Genomic DNA, 18,703 nt, shown 5'->3' with positions numbered 1-18,703 from the left:
AATTTTAAATATTATCAATTTTTATTTTATTTATCAGCAGTAGTATGTACCTAGTTCCTTTATCGGCGGGGGTGTTTACATACCGTCAGATGCCGTTGAATCGTCATCTTTTTTTTTTATTTTTTTATTTTTTATTTGCAGGAATGTTTGTACAAGAAAGATGGAAATTACACTATAATCAGAGGCCATAACATTCTACTAAATTAATAGTGTGCAAATATTTTTGAGTGAGTGAGTTTTCTGGTGAGCTCAATGGTCAAACATTCAGAGGTGATTGCGATTGTGACACTGTAGCTGTCATTTTACCGTAATAGAGCCCCTGGCTACGTTCCGGCAACGCAGAACGCTGCGACCACTGACCATGGTCGTGACTGGGTATTAGTTTGTGAGATCTGTTAGCATTACAGTAGGGTCAATTCTCTTGTACACAATCTCTAAACTAAACTAAAATGGCACGTCTAAATCTATTGCTATCCGTTTCTATCTAGATAGCACTAGATTTAGACTTGTTAATTTAGTATAGTTTAGAGATTGTGTACATGAGAATCGGCCCCAGTATTTCGTTTTCGATTCGATACTAGAAATCTATCAACGTGGTCGATACGTGCAAGTTCGTGCTAGACCCTCTAATATGCAGCCATGAGCACGAGCTATGCAACCGGTGACGTCCGTGGCCATGGTGTCAGTTTCCCCCCCGGAAAGGAGGCGCATCACCTTTGTGACTAGTCGTAACGTAACGTATACGTAACGCACGTGCGTGCGTAAATTGATAGGGCTCTCGACAAACGACAAAAACACTTTTTTTTTAATTTTAGTAGTAAATATTTTTTCCCAGCGCCCTATTTCTAAGCCTCCACTGGCCATCCATCCGTCCTTCCGGTCGTCCGTCTGAGAGTCTGTTTGTCAGCGAGCTATCTCGTGAACCGTAAGAGTTAATATTTTCATGTGCGAGTCAGATTTGAACTTGACTTGATTTATTTTTAACTAGCTTATGCTCACGACTTCGTCCGCGTGGACTACACAAATTTCAAACCCCTGTTTCACCCCCTTGAATTTTCAAAAATCCTTTCTTGGCGGATGCCTATGAACATAGTTGAAAGATATTTTTTAAGTGTTTGGTTATTGGTATGGGGGTTTCTAGTTGTGTCCCGTTGTCATACAAATAACCCAAATAATACAAATAAGCCAAAACCACTTTTGATTTTTTCGTAGGTAGGTACCCCAAATATCGGCAGGTGCAACGGGGGTTCTAAGGGAAGTTCTCCGTCTCGAGTTACCACTTCCGGCGACCGTTAGTACCGGAAGTGGCTGTACAGATGCCGAGACCGACCAACGATTCTAATTTTGAAATTCTAATAAGGGTTACATAAATAAGTGAAAATATTATAAATGTTAAATTAATTTGATGCACATAGTAGGTAGGTATATGATAATTTTGATTACGCTGAAGTGACAAAACGAAAGTTGTGTTATCATTTTGATATAATCAGAATGATGTCCGCTTGCTATTCGGGAGGTCGCGTCGGGTGTTCGATCCCGGGCACGCACCTCTTAACTTTTCGGAGCTATGTGCGTTGACAAGTTCTTCTTGCTGTTTCTTCTCAGTAGGAACGGCATTCCTCAGGCATGTAAATTTCCTCACGATGTTTTCCTCCGTTAACTCCCGACCTCCGGAGTATAACTAGGTAGGTAACTATATCATAAGAACCCGTGCATAAAATCCCTATCGGACGCAAATCGCACATAGCTCCGAAAATTTGAGGTACGTGCCCGGGATCGAACCGACCGTCTGAATAGGAGGCGGACGTCTGATCCACTAGGCTATCACCGCTCGACTCAGAATACCTGTAGGTAACATGAAATGCCGGAGATAGCTTCGTGTCCGGCGCGCGGACGCTTTCTCCTCAACGCAGCCTCTTGCCGATGTCGATGCAATACTTATCAACATTGCCGGCTTGGCAAGCAAGGTGGATGTTCGCAAGTATGCTGGTAGATACTAACCACCAATTTTTAGGGTTCCGTACCTCAAAAGGAAAAGCGGAACCCTTATAGGATCACATTGTTGTCTGCCTGTCTGTCAAGAAACCTACAGGGTACTTCCCGTTGACCTAGAATCATGAAATTTGGCAGGTAGGTCTAGGTCTTATAGCAGACATATATTAGTATGGGGGAAATCTGAAAACCGTGAATTTGTGGTTACATCACCCAAAAAAAATTAAATTGTGGTCATGAACTAATAAATAATATGTACCTAATTAGTGTTTTCAATTTCCCAAGTAAGATAACTATATCAAGTGGGATATCATATGAAAGGTCTTCACCTGTGCATTCTAAAACGGACTTTTATTTATTTTTATGCATCATAGTATTTGATTTAACGTGTAAAATGTCGAAAAAATACGACTGTAGTACGGAACAAGTTTTTGTTGTTACGCTCAAAACTGAATTTTTGTCAATCAAAGCTTTTTTGTTATGATCAAAGAGCTTGGAAGCGAGACAAATTAATTATTGGGTAGGTACCTTCTTACTTCACGAATAAAACCTAATTTCTCTGTTTCTATTTGTGCCTTTGTTCATTTTTTCAATGCCGAATGATCTGTCAATGCAGCTTTTGAGGAGTTTTGTTCCAAGTTTATGGAAGGTGTGGTAAAAGAATTCTTCTTCCGAAAACGTACCGGCTTTGCCTTTATCAATGCGGTATTAACGTAAGAAACAACATAGGTAAGAAAAAGAAACAGAAGAAAAATAGAAAGATAATATCATTAGAAATGATCAAGAAAATTTAATTCTAGATCTATTTGAGATAGGTAACAAAAAACTAAACATAAGTAGGTATTTGCTCTACAACACAAATTGAACATGAATCAAACGTGCCTAGGTAAGCTATAAAAATTTCTTTCGCAGTCTTTTTTCCAATGAAATCCGAAACACGATAGCTACAACCAGAAACTAGTGTTTTATTACACATAATTAACAAAAACAAACGCTAAAATCGCGACATAAACTTTCACCGCGTGTGTGCGCTTGCGAGTTGCGTTGCGGAGCGCAGTCAGTCTTTCGAGCGCGCACCAGACGCCCGCCATGCGTCTGTAACTCCCGAACCGGTGATGCTTCGAACGCGAACATGACGGAAGAACTGGAGAAGTCTTCCACGGAGAATGTGACGGTCGTCACGGGGAACTTCCCCACCGTTTCCAGCTTGAAATCCGAGGACTCTACCGAACAATTAATTTGTAAAACGCCCCAGAAACTGCCCAAAAAGAAAAAGTCTATAAAGTCTGGAAAAAAGCCAAGTGTTAGTTCGAAAAGTGTTGAAGCCGGGAGTGTGAGTGGTGGTACCCGGTTGGTGGTGTTGCTGGGATTGTCGCAGGTGGTGTTGGGGGCTGCGCTGGTGGGCGCGGGCGCCTTGGCCGTGGTCAAGGGTGCTTCGCTGTCGAGGGTTGGTGCTGGACTATGGGCGGGATGTATCGCCGTGGTCGCCGGGGTTGTAGGGGTGCTGGCTGGCATCAACGATTGTTATGGACTTAATAATTCTTCAGGGTAAGTGTCTTTACACATTGCAGAGCTTAGAAATAATGCGTTGCTTAAATTCTAAGGCCACATTCAAATTATTAACAGATTTATAAAGAAAGCAAAAAAAAACTTTTCGATCAAACTTAGTAGAATCCTGCGTCCTGCAGGTAGCTTCAAAACTATGGAAGTAAATTGACTACTTTCATTTATGATTGACTGAAACGACGCGTCTCTTGAAAATGTTTAAAACGCCAATAAATGTCTTGCGTTACTTAGGGTACAAAAGGTACCCTAAGGCAGTACTTAGGTACGTAAGAATACGTAAGAAACAGTATAACTTCCATCTAGGATGAATCCTAAAATCTCTGCAGTAGGTATAGTTAGAAATACTGGCCAAAAAGAAAGTGTTAATGCAAAAGATACTGATAAAAATATTCGCATCGAATTGAGAACCACCTAAAGGTATTAAGAACCACCTAAAGGTCTACCAATCCGCACACGGCCAGCGTGGTAGACTATGGCCGAAACCTGAGAGGAGACCCGTGCTCTGTTGTAAGCCGGTAATAGGTTGATCATGATGAAAGGTATTAAGTAAGACTCTGGCCAGGATAGTCTTAATAATAATTTTATTCTTCTAGGTGAGTATTGATTCGAATATAACGGATAAGAATAGAGATAGAAAATTGTAGCATCGTTTGGAAAGATGAATACGTATTTGAATGATAAAAATTTAAACCTACATCAAAATTTAAAAAATGTTTTCTTCTCCAAAAAGCGATCTATATATTCGTGAAAACTGCAATAAAAACGAAACAGCACATTTAGCAGAATGATTTATATAACCTTACTAGCTTACTCTCGACTTCGTCCGCGTGGACTACAAAAATTTTAAAACCCCTATTTCACCCCCTTAGGTGTTGAATTTTCAAAAAAATTTCTTAACGGATGCCTACGTCATAGTAGCTATCTGCATGCCAAATTTCCGTCCGATCCGTCCAGTATCCGTTCCGCCTGTTGATAGATCAGTCAGTCAGTCAGTCAGCTTTTCCTTTTGTATGTTTAGACTATTAGTATAGATGAGCGAATGTTTCATTTTATAGCATCAGTCTACTAAAGTAAGGTGGCAGGCTAAGTAGGTGAGATGTCGTAACTGGAGAGCGGCGCGCACTGCACGCGCGTCGTGCAACGCGTGCTCGCGTGCACTCGGTTCCGCGCGCAGGTACACGCACTGAAGATATGTAGGAACAAGCGAAGCCAATTATATCCCATTTTAAAAACAATTAATGCTTGTTGCATTATGCGCTCTGTTATTAGGCCGTCTCACTACAGTGCACGGGTCTCCTCTCAGACTGACAAGGGTTTGGCCGTAGTCTACCGCGCTGGCCATGTGCGGATTGGTAGACTTCACACACCTTTGAGAACATTATGTAGAACTCTCAGGCATGCAGGTTTCCTCACGATGTTTTCCTTCACCGTTAAGGCAAGTGATATTTAATTACTTAAAACGCACATAACTTCGAAAAGTTAGAGGTGAGTGCCCGGGATCGAACCCCCGACCTCCGTTTGGAAGGCGGACGTCCTAACCACTAGGCTATCACACACACTTTTGTGATGCTTTGCTCTAAAACAGTACACGATACAGTTAGGTATTTAAAAAAATTTGATTTGATTGAGCATCAACGAAGAGTAAATAATAACATGCAGATTTCTTTATAATAGAAAAACCTGTACTTCCTGATGTTCTCCACATTACAATGTACAGCTATCTTCCTTTTGATTGATGGCCGTCCATCGCAGCGTCTACGAGCAATAATCGTTTTTTGTGTTTGTCTGTAATGAGCGGGTTTCATTAGAAACAGTGGGGACCGCTCGAGCGGAACTCTGAGCATCATTAATGCACGCCAGTGTATGGTCGGTCTGGTCTCGTGGCTGCTGGTCTTGACATCCCGAGTTCAAAACCTGGGTTGTAGCCAAAAGTCAAAAGTTATTCATTAAAAGTGGACTACACTTTCAAACTCCTATTTCACCCTCTTAGGACTTGAATTTTCAAAAATCCTTTCTTAGCGGATGCCTACGTTATAATAGCTATCTGCATGCCGAACGGCCAGATCCGTCCAGTAGGTTGAGCTGTGCGTTGATAGATCAGTCAAGTCAGTCAGAGTCACTCACCTTTTCCTTATTATAATCGAAACAACGAAGTAATTTTTTGAAAAATTGTTATATTTACCAAAAAATAAGGTGTGATTATTAATAACAACCAGTGAAAGTGATGAATTTCACAGTTTTTATCATAATATTTATTTAACAATTCATGAGGTAACTATTAATAAGTATTAAACGGTACTTACCACACTAATTACATTTACCATAACTGATATTCAGGTAGCAACAGCGCAGCAGTAGATAATCTCGACGACTACAAAAAACCGACCAAGTGAGAGTCGGACTCGCGCACTGAGAGCTCCGTACTACTTATAATCGTATTTCATCGACATTTCGCACGATAAATCAAAAAAAATTATGCCCAAAAATAAATAAAAATCTGTTTTAGAATATACAGGTAAAGCCCTTTTATATAATACCCCACTTGGTATATTTTATTTTTTTATTTTTTATTAGATATGCCAACGATAAATTGTAACAACATTCACAAATATTAAAAACATGTCACAAACAATTCCAGTCCTACTACAATCATCAATTATAGGCATATACAGCATTACGTAAGTCTCCGGTTGTGTTAACAATAAGCTGATACCTACATTACAAACTTTTAACATTAACCACTAATTAATAAATATAATCTACAGCTAAATTAATAAATACAATTGCTTAATTAATAAAATTAGTTGCTCATTACATAAAAATTAAATTAAATTCGATAAGAGTCAGATAAGGATAACAATTTAAAGATTAAAGATTACGTCAATGTCAGCTCATTCATGGAGTACAATTTTTTCTTAAATTTAATTAGAGAATCGTGGAAGATATCAATATCAGTGTATGTTAAGTTATTGTAAGAGTATAGTAATCTCACTTTGAAAGTTGAAAATAACAGTATTTGTTCATGAACAACGGACTAAAAGAACCTCCCCCTCTGTGAGACCAGCACGGAACCTCTGGACCCTCTGGTTGCTCTCTCTCCTTTTTTTCTTGCTTTTCTCTGTCCTCCCTTCTCATCATTATGGCCCTCAGCATCTGACCGTATCTGTGCCACTCATCCTCGCTTGACACCATAAGGGCTACCAGATTTTGGGCGTCGACTGTCACTTGCTCCCTGTGCTGCTTTTCTAAGATCCCCGCACGCGGGACTCAAAATTCGCGTGTCTCGGAGTGTCTTCCTTTCTTTGAGGTACTTACGGAACCCTAACAAATAAACAAACCAAGTTAGACGAAAACACAAAAATACTTTCCCACAAAAAATGTGACCGACAACCGCTTATTATCATTCGGAATTTAGTATTTACTTGTTTTGCTCACCGTTTGGAGTCTTTTTGTTCTGCGGCTTGGGTTTCTATTCTAGATATTCGAGAAATCAGCGGAACGCATTTATCGAATGGTCGAACTCTCTTTGACACTGAAATGTCTTGCATAAAATTGTTTTTGACGACCTCCCTAGCGCAGTGGTAAACGCTGTGGTCTCATTTAGTGGAAATGCTTGAGTTCGATTACACTTGAAAGAGCAACCACCGAGTTTCTTGCTGGTTCTTCGCGGTAGGAACGGCATTCCGAACCAGTGGTAAATTATTGGACGATTCAAAAGCACTTTATAAGCATAAATCAGTACCCATATTATAATCAGTACCCATATTATACCTAAATGTGAAAATGTGTTTGTTAGTTGGTTTGTTGGTTTGTTGGTTTGTCCTTCAATCACGTTGCAACGGAGCAACGGATTGTCGTGATTTTTTGCATGGTAATAGTTAAAGACTTGGAGAGTGACATAGGCTACTTTATATCCCGGGAAATCAAAGAGTTCCCTCGGGATTTTTAAAAACCAAAATCCACGTGTACGAAGTCGCAGGCATCAGCTAGTAAATAAATAAAATAAAAAATAAAAAGCCTTTTATTTCTTCTCTAATTATACAATAACATAGGATTATTAAATGGAACTTAAAATACTAGACGTTAAAATAAATACATAACGATAATATTTTTATGAAGAACCCTTTTCAGATCAAGGTTTCCTCCAGAGAAATCCACTGCACCCTGTCTTTGGCTTTGAGCAACCAGTGGTCCAGCCACTTTTTTTAGGTCATCGTCCTAACGATAAAGCGGCCTTCCTACTATTGTATTACCACATTCTAGCAAATAAAAACTATTTCTATTTCTATTTCCTCTACCTCGTGTGCCTTTTGATCCAGGGTCAGCTCGTTACTCTCATTGTCCACTGGTTGTCCGTTAGTCTAGCAATATAGACGGCCCATATTGCTAGACTGACTAGACAGATCGCTGAATGCCTTCAGACACAACACAATACAGCATAGACCATGTAGTAGAGTAATAAATAAATTAACTTAATCTGAAACCAGCCTTTTAGGCATTAAAGAAATATTATGTAATTCAGAAATGCGGCCAAAAGGAAATTAAATCATTAAATACGTGGATAATAAAACTGCAGACCAGCGCGAAATGGCGAAGACAATAATTAAAGTGCAATAAAACGTTGAACGCAAACAATAACGAATGGAACCGAGCAGTCGTTCGAGTGAGTGAGCTAAACAGTTAAACACATATCGGTCAAGTGCGAAGCCAACTACCGCAACTATGGTTCCGGAGAATCCGAACCTAAATAGAATTAGTAGAATATTTTTTTATTCAATTAAATTTTTAAAGTGCTTTTGAATCGTGAAATAATTAACACTGGTTCGGAATGCCGTTCCTACCGAGAAGAACCAGCATGAAACTCGGCGGTTGCTCTTTTCAAGTGTTCAATCGCTACCCACATTATAAATGCGAAAGTGTTTTTTTTTGTGTGTTTGTTTGTTGGTTTGTTGGAGCAACGGATCGACGTGATTTTTTGCATATATAGTTTAGGACTTGGAGAGTGGCATAGGCTACTTTTGATCCCAGAAAATAAAAGAGTTCCCACGGGATTTTTGAAAACCTACATCCACTCGGACGAAGTCGCGGGCATCGTCTAGTCTGAAATAAGTCTTAGGTAGGTAAATAGACTAATGGCGTCGTCATATTTACCGGCAGATGCGCAAACTTGTTGCGTACATGTGCTTTCACCCGTTTCTCTAACGTTATCATGTCTTACGTCAAAAGACAACACAATCACAACCCTATTTTTACATAGTTTAGGTTTACTTTCAAATGGCACATTAAGTGATATACTCGTGGGAGTCGTTGATATATAAAAACGCCAAAGATTCTCAGTTCCTTGTCATTTTATTCTAAGGGTGTTTGTGCACTCATCCGTGAAATCACATATTTCCGTAAAAATACGAATCGAATGAGTAGGTATGTATTTGTATGACGGCCGCTTTGAACAATCACGGATACGAACCGAATACGGATGAATGCACAAACGCCCTAAAAGTGTGTTAATATTGTTCATAATAATTACCATCGTATAGGTACCCTCTTTAAAACGAAGTTTAATGGTCATCATACGAAAAGTTTATTTATCCAAAGCCTCTATCTTCGGATAACTAAGCCAGCCTCTTATATATATCGTTAAAAAAAACATTAGCGTCTTAACTCAGTGTCTGACACTGAATGATAGCCACCAAACTCATTTGACATTGGTTGGTTCTACACTGCTGCCTCATTGAGTGGCATTAAAATATTTTTCGTAAAAAACCTTCGATGGATTAAAAATAAATGTCAAATTACCTCGGCGGCTATCTTTCAGTGAGACACTGAATTAGCGAATTAGCACGTCGGAGCCCTTTTGCATTCAATTCTTCCTTTCAACACTAACTATATTGCATATATCATGAAAATATTAAGTGTTTATTCATTGTGCTAACCGCGATTTTTAGCAATTTCTAACTGAATATTTAGCACGGTTATTTATCGGGCGATCCGCAAACAATCAATTTGCACACTTGGTTAACTTGGTTTTTGTATAATGTAACTAACTTCTCAACATTTTGCGGTATTTTACCAAATGAGGTCGTGTTGTTGGCTTCTTTTAGCATTTCTCAAGGATTTCTAATTTATGGGGGCTTTTATACTTATGCACATGTCAGCTCCATTATAATCTTAGTAGTACATATGAAAGAAAAAGAAAATTCTTAACCTAACAAAATAACACATAGGCAAATTAAACAGAAAATAAAATTGTTATGTAACGCAGCTAGGTACGTTATCAGTCGATCAGTTTATCCTTTTATATGTATAAACTTACGTAATATGTATGCTGTCTCTCTTCTTCTTCTTCTTCTCAAATTATAGTTTGTGGTCGGTTAAGGTTTTATAGCTTAACCAAGCTTGGTTTATTATATCAATGGTTGCATGTAATAACATACAAAGCCGGAATAGTGCAATTAATATGATGTAAAGTGCTGCCATCTTCGCCTCGCCGGGATCTCATTGAGGTTTTTGCGATCTGTATTGCTTACTCGAAAGATAAGAGTACTTTTACATACGAGAGATTATGTATTAACCCACTTCCTATATGATTACGATTACGTAGTTATGACATTCCAAATGTGGTTATACAATAGGGTCTTGAACTCTAGTAATAAAATGAAGTGATTCTTTGTAAGCTGTGATAGCCTAGTGGTTAAGACGTCCACCTTCTAATCAGAGGTCGGGGTTCGATCCCGGGCACGCACCTCTGACTTTTCGGAGTTATGTGCGTTTTAATTAATTAAATACTTTTCACTTGCTTTAATGGTGAAGGAAAACATTATGAGGAAACCTGCATACCTGAGAGTTCTCCATAATGTTCTCAAAGGTGTGTGAAGTCTACCAATCCGCACATGGCCAGCGTGATAGGCTATGGCCAAAACCCTTCTCACTCTGAGAGGAGACCCGTTCTTTGTAGTGAGCCATTGATTGATCATGATGTTGATGATGATTTTTTGTGTAGCGGTAGTTTATAGGGCTAGAATTAAAAAATCATCATTTTTATTTATTTATAATCCGCGTGGACTACATAAATTTCAAACCCCCATTTGACCCACTTAGGGGTAGAATTCCGAAAAATCCTTTCTTATTGGACACCTACTCTTTACTAAAAACACACCCTCCAAATTTCATGTCTCTAGGACCAGCAGTTTAGGCTGTGTGTTGATATATAAGTCAGTCAGTCAGTCAGTCAGGATTTTGAATTTTATATAATATACAAACTAGCTTATGCTCGCGACTTCGTCCGCGTGGACTACACCAATTTCGAACCCCTATTTCACCCCCTTAGGGGTTGAATTTTAAAAATCCTTTCTTAGCGGATGCCAACGTCATATTAGCTATCTGCATGCCAAATTTCAGCCCGATCCGTCCAGTAGTTTGAGCTGTGCATTGATTGATCAGTCAGTCAGTCAGTCTTTTTTTTTTATTTTTTTATTCAGATACAAGTTAGCCCTTGACTGCAATCTCACCTGGTGGTAAGTGATGATGCAGTATAGCGGGCTAACCTGGAAGGGGTATGGCAGTTTTTTATTTATTTTATTAAACCCATACCCCTTTGGTTTCTACACGGCATCGTACCGGAACGCTAAATCGCTTGGCGGCACGGCTTTGCCGGTAGGGTGGTAACTAGCTACGGCCGAAGCCTCCCACCAGACCAGACCAGAAATTTAGAAATTATAAAATTCCAAACCCCTGCCAGGAATCGAACCCGGGACCTCCCACTATTAAGACCACAGCGCTCACCACTGCGCCAGGGAGGTCGTCACCTTTTCCTTTTATATATTTAGTTTATCAGTCTATCACTATGATCACCGTAATCTGTGCCAGTAACAACATCTCGCGGCGATCCGTCGCTTTCTCTAGATAATTAATTCATCTGCCCACCGACCATTGATTTGAGTGAGCTCGTTGCTTTGTTATCCACTTGTTCCATCGCCCACTATTGTGTTTGAAATTACTCTATGTTAGCACTTGTCACTTTCAAATTACCTTCATTTGTTTGGTAGAGTAGGTACCTAATTGATTAACACTCTCAATTAAGGCCCAAGACACGGGTCTGCCCGCGAAATTCAAATTTAATTAGGGTTTTCACAATTTGTAAACTAATGCGACAAAGTAGACTTGTGGCATTCAAATTTCGCCCCTAGCAATATAATCTTCACAGGTTTATATAAAAATCTTTACTTGAAAGTGTCCAGTTTAAGAAATTAGTCAAAATAATGAGTTTCATTTCATTTCAATTCATGCAATCCAATATTTAATTTCGCAGGCAGACCCATATGTCTTCTAGCTTAATCTTCTGAGATGGCGTGATTTTCCGCAGACCTCCCTGGCGCAGTGGTAAGCGCTGATGTCTTATTAGTGGGAGGTCCCGGGTTCGAATTTTGTAATTTCTAAATTTGTGGTCTGTTAATAGGCTTCGGCCGTGGCTAGTTACCATCCTACCGGCAAAGCCGTGCTGCCAAGCGATTTAGCGTTCAGGTACGATGCCGTGTAGAAAACCGTCATACCCCTTCCAGGTTAGCCCGCTTCCATCTTAGACTGCATCATCACTTACCACCAGGTGAGATTGCAGTCAAGAGCTAACTTGTATCTGAAAAAAAACCGGCCAAGTGCGTATCAGGCTCGAACGAAGTCGCGGGCATCAGCTAGTATACGCAATATGCGAAGAGAAGAAACTTAGCTAAAAGATGGCATTGCTTGCGATGTGAGTTTTCGTTTGCGCGAGATGTTTCGACTTTCCATAATTATTTAGAGAGAGCACATACTAGTGATGTAACGAATATTCGCATTCGCATTCGCGGATATTCGCATATTCGCAATCGCATTCGCATTTCGCAAAATTACTGCGAATGTTTTGTGATTCATATAAAAAAATAATTTATGTAATAGTTGGTTAATAAAACAATATCCATTAATTTCTTATGTTTTTAAATAATATAAAGTAACTTAACCTCGTTTTCACATTATCAGTCTCCTCTTTAAGGTTCGTACGCACCTGAGCGGCGCGGCGCGGCGCTTCAGTCCGACTGCAGAACGCGTCACCTCAGGCCGCTCGACGGTGCCTACCGCACTACAACTTCAGTACGCGGCACCTCGCGTCACTTGCGCGTCACTTTTATACCCGTTCGCGTACGAGCGCGAAGCGCCGTGCCGCGCCGCTGGGTATGTCGCACTAGCGTCACTGCACTGCGCGTCGCTTCGCTGCGCTTCAAAATATTCTCTCCAGCCGTGCCGCGCGGCAACGCGCGGTGAAGCGCTGTGCAGCGCCGCTCTAGTGCGATATGCGCCATACAAAATGATAGAAATGATATTTTGACGCTCTGTGCCGCGACGTGCAGCTCGCTGAAGCGCCGCGCCGCGCCGCTCAGGTGCGTACGAACCTTTATCATTTGGTAAAGGGACTGCCGCCAAGGTCACCAAGCCATAGACAAATGGCGCTAAATTTAAACAAAAACTCATTCGCATTCACGAACGTTGGCAGCAGATATTCGCATTCGCATCGGCGAATGTCCAAAATATGACATTCGGTACATCACTAGCAAATACGCTAATAGATAAGCTTTATATTATTATATTTTTATGGGTACATTACGAAAGTGCTAGTAGCGTCGTCATGGCGTTTAATCATGTAACACAAAAAGCAAGTACCTACATCACAGTCATCATAACAGCCAACAGCACGAAGATGGTTTCTTTTTGATTGACAAGGCCTTTTTATTTTCTTTATCTCTTTACGGTAGCGTGACTCGGCCAACTTGACTATTCGTCAAGTAATGAGTAAAATAAATAAGCAAGTGCGACTTAGACACGTAGAGACGAGCGTAATATTTTACGAAAGTTTAAAAAATCTATTACAAGTATGCTCCTAAAAAAAGCATTGTAAAAAGGTATATATATATGTAAATGATAAAAAACCTTGGATTTGCCTCGCTCCAGCAATGCACGGGGCTGCAATTGCTTTTACAATGTACAGTATGCTATCACTACCCCTATTATAAAATGCGAAAGTGTGTTTGTTGATTTGCTGGTTTGTTCTTGAATCACGTCGCAACGGAGCAACGGATCTACGTGATTTTTTGCATGGTATCTTTGAAAGTTTTCGTTAGACATTGAATCCAGTTAGAAATGACAATAGCCTACTTTATATCCCGGGAAATCAAAGAGTGCCCACTGGATTTTCAAAAACCTAAATCCACGCGTACGAAGTGGCGGGCATCAGCTAGTAATAATATATTATTGTAAATTGAAAACTTAAAAAGAGCAACCGCCGAGTTTCTTGCTGGTTCCTCTCGGTAGGAACGGCATTCCAAACCGGTGGTAAATTAAACCGTTTAACGATACAAAAGCAATTGTAAAAGTTTACTTAAAAATATATTCTATTCCCCCCACCGTAGCATTCATCCCGCGGCACTTATCTACGCGACGTTCGTTGACCTCTAGTGTCAGTCAATTAATGTTTTATTTGTAAGTTGCGAACTTTTAGAAAATACTAGTTTTTTGTTTTGGTGTTTTTTGTGGTATCTTATCATATCAGTAATCATCAGTAGGATCACCTGTCTTCGTTTTTGCTAGCGTTCTGGTTACACCCTGTATAAACCTTTTTTCTGTGGGTCTCCTCTCAGCATGAGAAGAATTTAGGCCACCACCACACTGGCCAAGTACCTATAGATTGGCAGACTTCACACACCTTTGAAAACATCATGGAGAGTTCTTTTAGGTTTGCAGGTTTCTTCTCATGATATTTTCCTTAGTTTAATTGCATAAAACGCACAACTCTGAAAAGTTAGAGGTGCTTCTTCAAAGTTATCTAAATATATAAAAGGAAAAAGTGACTGACTGACTGATCTATCAATGCAGAGCTCAAGGCATGCAGATAGCTATTATGACGTAGGCATCCGCTAAGAAAGGATTTTTGAAAATTTAACCCCTAAAGGGGTGAAATAAGGGTTTGAAATTTGTGTAGTCCACGCGGACGAAGTCATAATCTATTTTATTTATAAATAAATGTTGTGATCAACAGCAGCGGTCTGCTGACAGCATTCCTGGCGCTGTCGCTGCTCTGCCTGGCGTGCGGCAACAGTGCTGCTGTGCTGGCGGCGACCGGCCTGCATCGCGACTCGCTGCGGCAGCAGGAACCGCTCACCAGCTTTGAAGTAAGTCTTCATCATCATTATCAACCCATACACATCCACTTCTGCACATAGGTCTAGGAACTTCTACACGCCAAGGTCTTGCACCGCCTGAATCCAGCAGCTCCCTGCGACACGTTTTATGTCGTCTTCCCACTACTGGGAGGTCTTCAAACGCTACGATTTCCGTTGCGAGGTCTTCATTCTAGCACCTTGTAAATGGGGACCTCACCGTCTATCGGCTTTTCGAGCTATGTGCCCTGCCCATTGCCACTTCAGCTTCGCAACACGTTGAGCTATGTCAGTTACTGTAGTTCTCTTACGGATCTCCTCCTAGTGAAGAAACTTCAAGCATAGAGTCTCTCCATCGCACACTGAGTGACTCTCTTATGGGGCCCATAGTTAGCGAGCATCATGCCATGGGATCACTGGCAACACACACTGTTGGAATTAAGTATTCTACTATGGCTACAATGGTCTTCACCATCCCACCTACGCGTATTTGTATTTTGTAGGACTAAAAAAACCGGCCAAGTGCGTGGCGGGCCACGCGCAGTGTAGGGTTCCGTAGTCACAACTTAGCCATGATAGTTTTCCTGAATTTTTTTCACGTTCCTATATATGTACTACCATTTGGCTGATAGAGGGGGGGGGGGGGGGGGCACACACACTTGACTCTAATAAAAATTGGCACTTTAAAACATCATATTTTACAAACAGATCTAGAAATCGAAAAATGATGTTTCCACACCCACAGTATTTTTAAAAGAGCTATTCAACGATACCCCACGCTATGGGATAGACGACAAAAAAAATCATCCCCACTTTACATGTAGGGGAGCTACCCAAAAAAACACAATTTTATTTCACCACTTTGTCGGCGTGATTAATATTTGTACCCATGCCAAATTACAGATTTGTAGCACTAATAGTCTCTGAGAGACTATTAGGACGGACGGACAGACGGACGGACATGGCGAAACTATAAGGGTTCCTTGTGTACTACGGAACCCTAAAAATCATTTTAGTTTAATACCTAATTACCTATTTAAATCACGACCACTAGCACCACTAGGTTCCTTCATTGCGAATAAATAAACATGACTGGAATAGTTGATCAAATTGACAAAAGCCGAGGCATTTAAATTTTAATATTAGGGATCAGCAACAAGATTATGCGCCGGCGCAAGTGACTTAATCTAGGATTAAGCGATTTATTTTGCACCAGTTAGTACAATAGGCATAGTACACTTGCTAGCCAAAATAAGGCTTTGATGCTTCATGATCGACCCACTACTGAGCACAGGTCTCCTCTCGGAATGAAATGGGATTAGGCTATAATCCGCCACGCTCGCCAAGTGCGGATTGGCAGTTTGGCTTTGATGCTTCATGATGGACCCATCGCCGGCCCATTACTGAGCTCAGGTCTTCTCTCGGAATGAAATGAGATTAGGCCATAGTCCGCCACGCTGGCCAAGTGCGGATTGGCAGTATGGCTTTGATGCTTCATGACCAACTGTGTCGCATACATGTCCCTGAATCCAACAGTAATCTTCGTCCACGAAAAAATAAACTTTTCGTGGTCCCACATCATCGCACTGTTGCTAGATCTATGTCACCTATACCCCGTTCATTAGCATCATTCAACGCGCTGTTGGACAATAATGCTCAATGGGACCCATTTAATGATGGGTCTATAATACTGGTTCGGGAGTTACTGAAGTACGCTGAGAGCATTGCATGAATATGTCATTCAATGTTCTCAGCGTACATATTCAAAATTCTTTGATCTTTTATCGTTATGTATTTTATGTCTTTTTCTTGTACCTTTATTCGTATTTAAATTTATTATTAATCATCTAGTTAGTGTAACTGGCACTGCCGTTCTAATTAGATATAAAATAAATAAAATAAATGATCCACCCATCGCCGGCCCACTAGCACTACGTACTGAGCTCAGGTCTCCTCTCGGAATGAAATAGGATAAGGCCATAATCCGCCACGCCGGCCAAGTGCGCAACGCTCTACAAAGATGAAATGTCATTCTAAAGGCAGATGTTCATCACTTTCGGCCGCGTACTGTACTTAGCTAAATGTTTTGTCAACACAATGCTAAGAGGCGTGGACGGGTGCGATCCAATCTGGTTATTGTTCTGACAGCATTCATTATGCAACCAATGTACTCGCACATTCAATAATACGCGCTTCATTATGCAGATATGTTTGAACCACTTTGATTACATAATTTTCAGTTAAATAGGTCATTTTTAGGGTTCCGTACCTCAAAAGGAAAAACGGAACCCTTATAGGATCACTTTGTTGTCTGTCTGTCTGTCAAGAAACCTACAGGGTACTTCCCGTTGACCTAGAATCATGATATTTGGCAGGTAGGTGGGTCTTATAGCTGGTATTAGGGGAAAAATCTGAAAACCGTGAATTTGTGGTTATATCACACAAAAAAAATTAAATTGTGGTCATAAACTAATAATTATAGTATTTTCAATTTTCACAGTAAGATAACTATATCAAGTGGGGTATCGTATGAAAGGTCTTCACCTTTACATTCTAAAACAGATTTTTATTTATTTTTATGCATCATAGTATTTGCATTATCGTGCAAAATGTTGAAAAAATAAGACTGCAGTACGGAACCCTCATTTCGCGAGCCTGACTCGCACTTGGCTGGTTTTTAAATTCAGATACAAGTTAGCCCTTGACTGCAATCTCTCAAATATTAATATTTTCAATTTTCAAAGTAAGATAACTATACAAAGTGCGGTATCATAGTATGAAAGGGCTTTACTTGTACATTCTGAAACAGATTTATATTTATTTTTATGCATAATAGTTTTTGATTTATCGTGCAAAATGACGAAAAAATACGACTGTAATATAATTATTATAGAACCCTCGGTGCGTGAGTCTGACTCGCACTTGGCGGGTTTTTTCAATTTTGGCTTCACCTTTTAAGGTGGAAGACACGGTCTGCCCGCGAAATTCAAAGGAGATCGCCCGTGAACGGGCCCTCTTTTGTGGCGTCGCGTCGTGTCAAAACTTAAATTAATTTCTAAATAATGTGTTATTTTTACGATTATAAGTTTTATTACGACTTTTCTTTCACTCTATTATTGAAAATATCCACAATTAAAGTCAGAATCGTAAACATCCATTTATTTTGAAGAAGTATTAATTAAATATAACCTCAATATCGGCAACATAAAAAATAAGATTTCTTTATAACCAGGGTGAATAAATCGAAATCGTTTGCAGAATATACAAAGGTAGTTATTTATATACAAAATAAAATGAAAACCATGGTGACATAACAATTATATTAAGGGGGGCCCAAAGCTCCTAAGAAAATGGGCAATCTCCTTTAATTTGGTTTTTCGCAATTTGTAAACTAATACTACAAATTAGGCTTATGGCATTCAAAGTAGCTCACGTCAAACTCATTATTTTGACTAAGGATATTTATATAAACCTGTGAAGATGATATCGCTAGGGGCGAAATTTGAATGCCATAAATCTACTTTGTCGGATTAGTTTACAAATTGTGAAAATCCAAATCATATTTGAATTTCGCGGGCAGACCCCAATACGGATGTATAGAGCTTTGCCTATTTAGACTTAGAATGTCTTTGGCTTAAAGTGCCAATTACCGATACGAGTAAATATCGTAAGGTAAATGCAATATTTATGTTCCCAACGTTCATAGTTCAAGGCCCGCACGCACTCTTAAGTCAGCGATGATGCTTCGCTATTACGAGCCATTATTTTTATATCATCATGATCATCATTGCAACAGAGGTACGAACCTTGGACCGAGCGCGGGAACTTCGTTACAAATGTTTTCTTTGTCATTAGAGACGAGTGTGTCGATATGAGTTTAATGGATTTGATGATTAGTTTCCCATGACTATCCAATAACATGCTAACGATTAGGTACTCATCTAATATATAATCATCAGTAC

The 18,703-nt window shown here is 39.9% G+C and overlaps 1 protein-coding gene across 5 annotated transcripts in view; it reads left to right on the top strand.

Annotated features, from left to right (window-relative positions):
• The first annotated feature begins 3,060 nt into the window (after window positions 1–3,060).
• Window positions 3,061–18,703, top strand: part of LOC117987809 (uncharacterized) — a 67,156-nt gene continuing 51,513 nt past the window's right edge. For 4 of the 5 annotated variants that reach the window (XR_011237422.1, XR_011237424.1, XR_011237423.1 and 1 more), the window contains exons 1-2: window positions 3,061–3,540; window positions 14,621–14,753. Coding sequence is in view for 2 of the 5 variants with exons in the window: in XM_069502411.1 (XP_069358512.1) it covers window positions 3,125–3,540; window positions 14,621–14,753 (549 nt within the window). In the remaining 3 variants the exon portion in view is untranslated. The remainder of the gene's footprint in view (window positions 3,541–14,620; window positions 14,754–18,703) is intronic. The other variant, XM_069502412.1, reaches the window with a different exon arrangement.

Source organism: Maniola hyperantus, chromosome 13, assembly GCF_902806685.2.
Source record: "Maniola hyperantus chromosome 13, iAphHyp1.2, whole genome shotgun sequence".
Lineage (NCBI taxonomy): Eukaryota > Metazoa > Arthropoda > Insecta > Lepidoptera > Nymphalidae > Maniola > Maniola hyperantus.
Note: the sequence above shows the minus strand (reverse complement) of the source record. Positions and strands in the feature narration are given on the sequence as shown.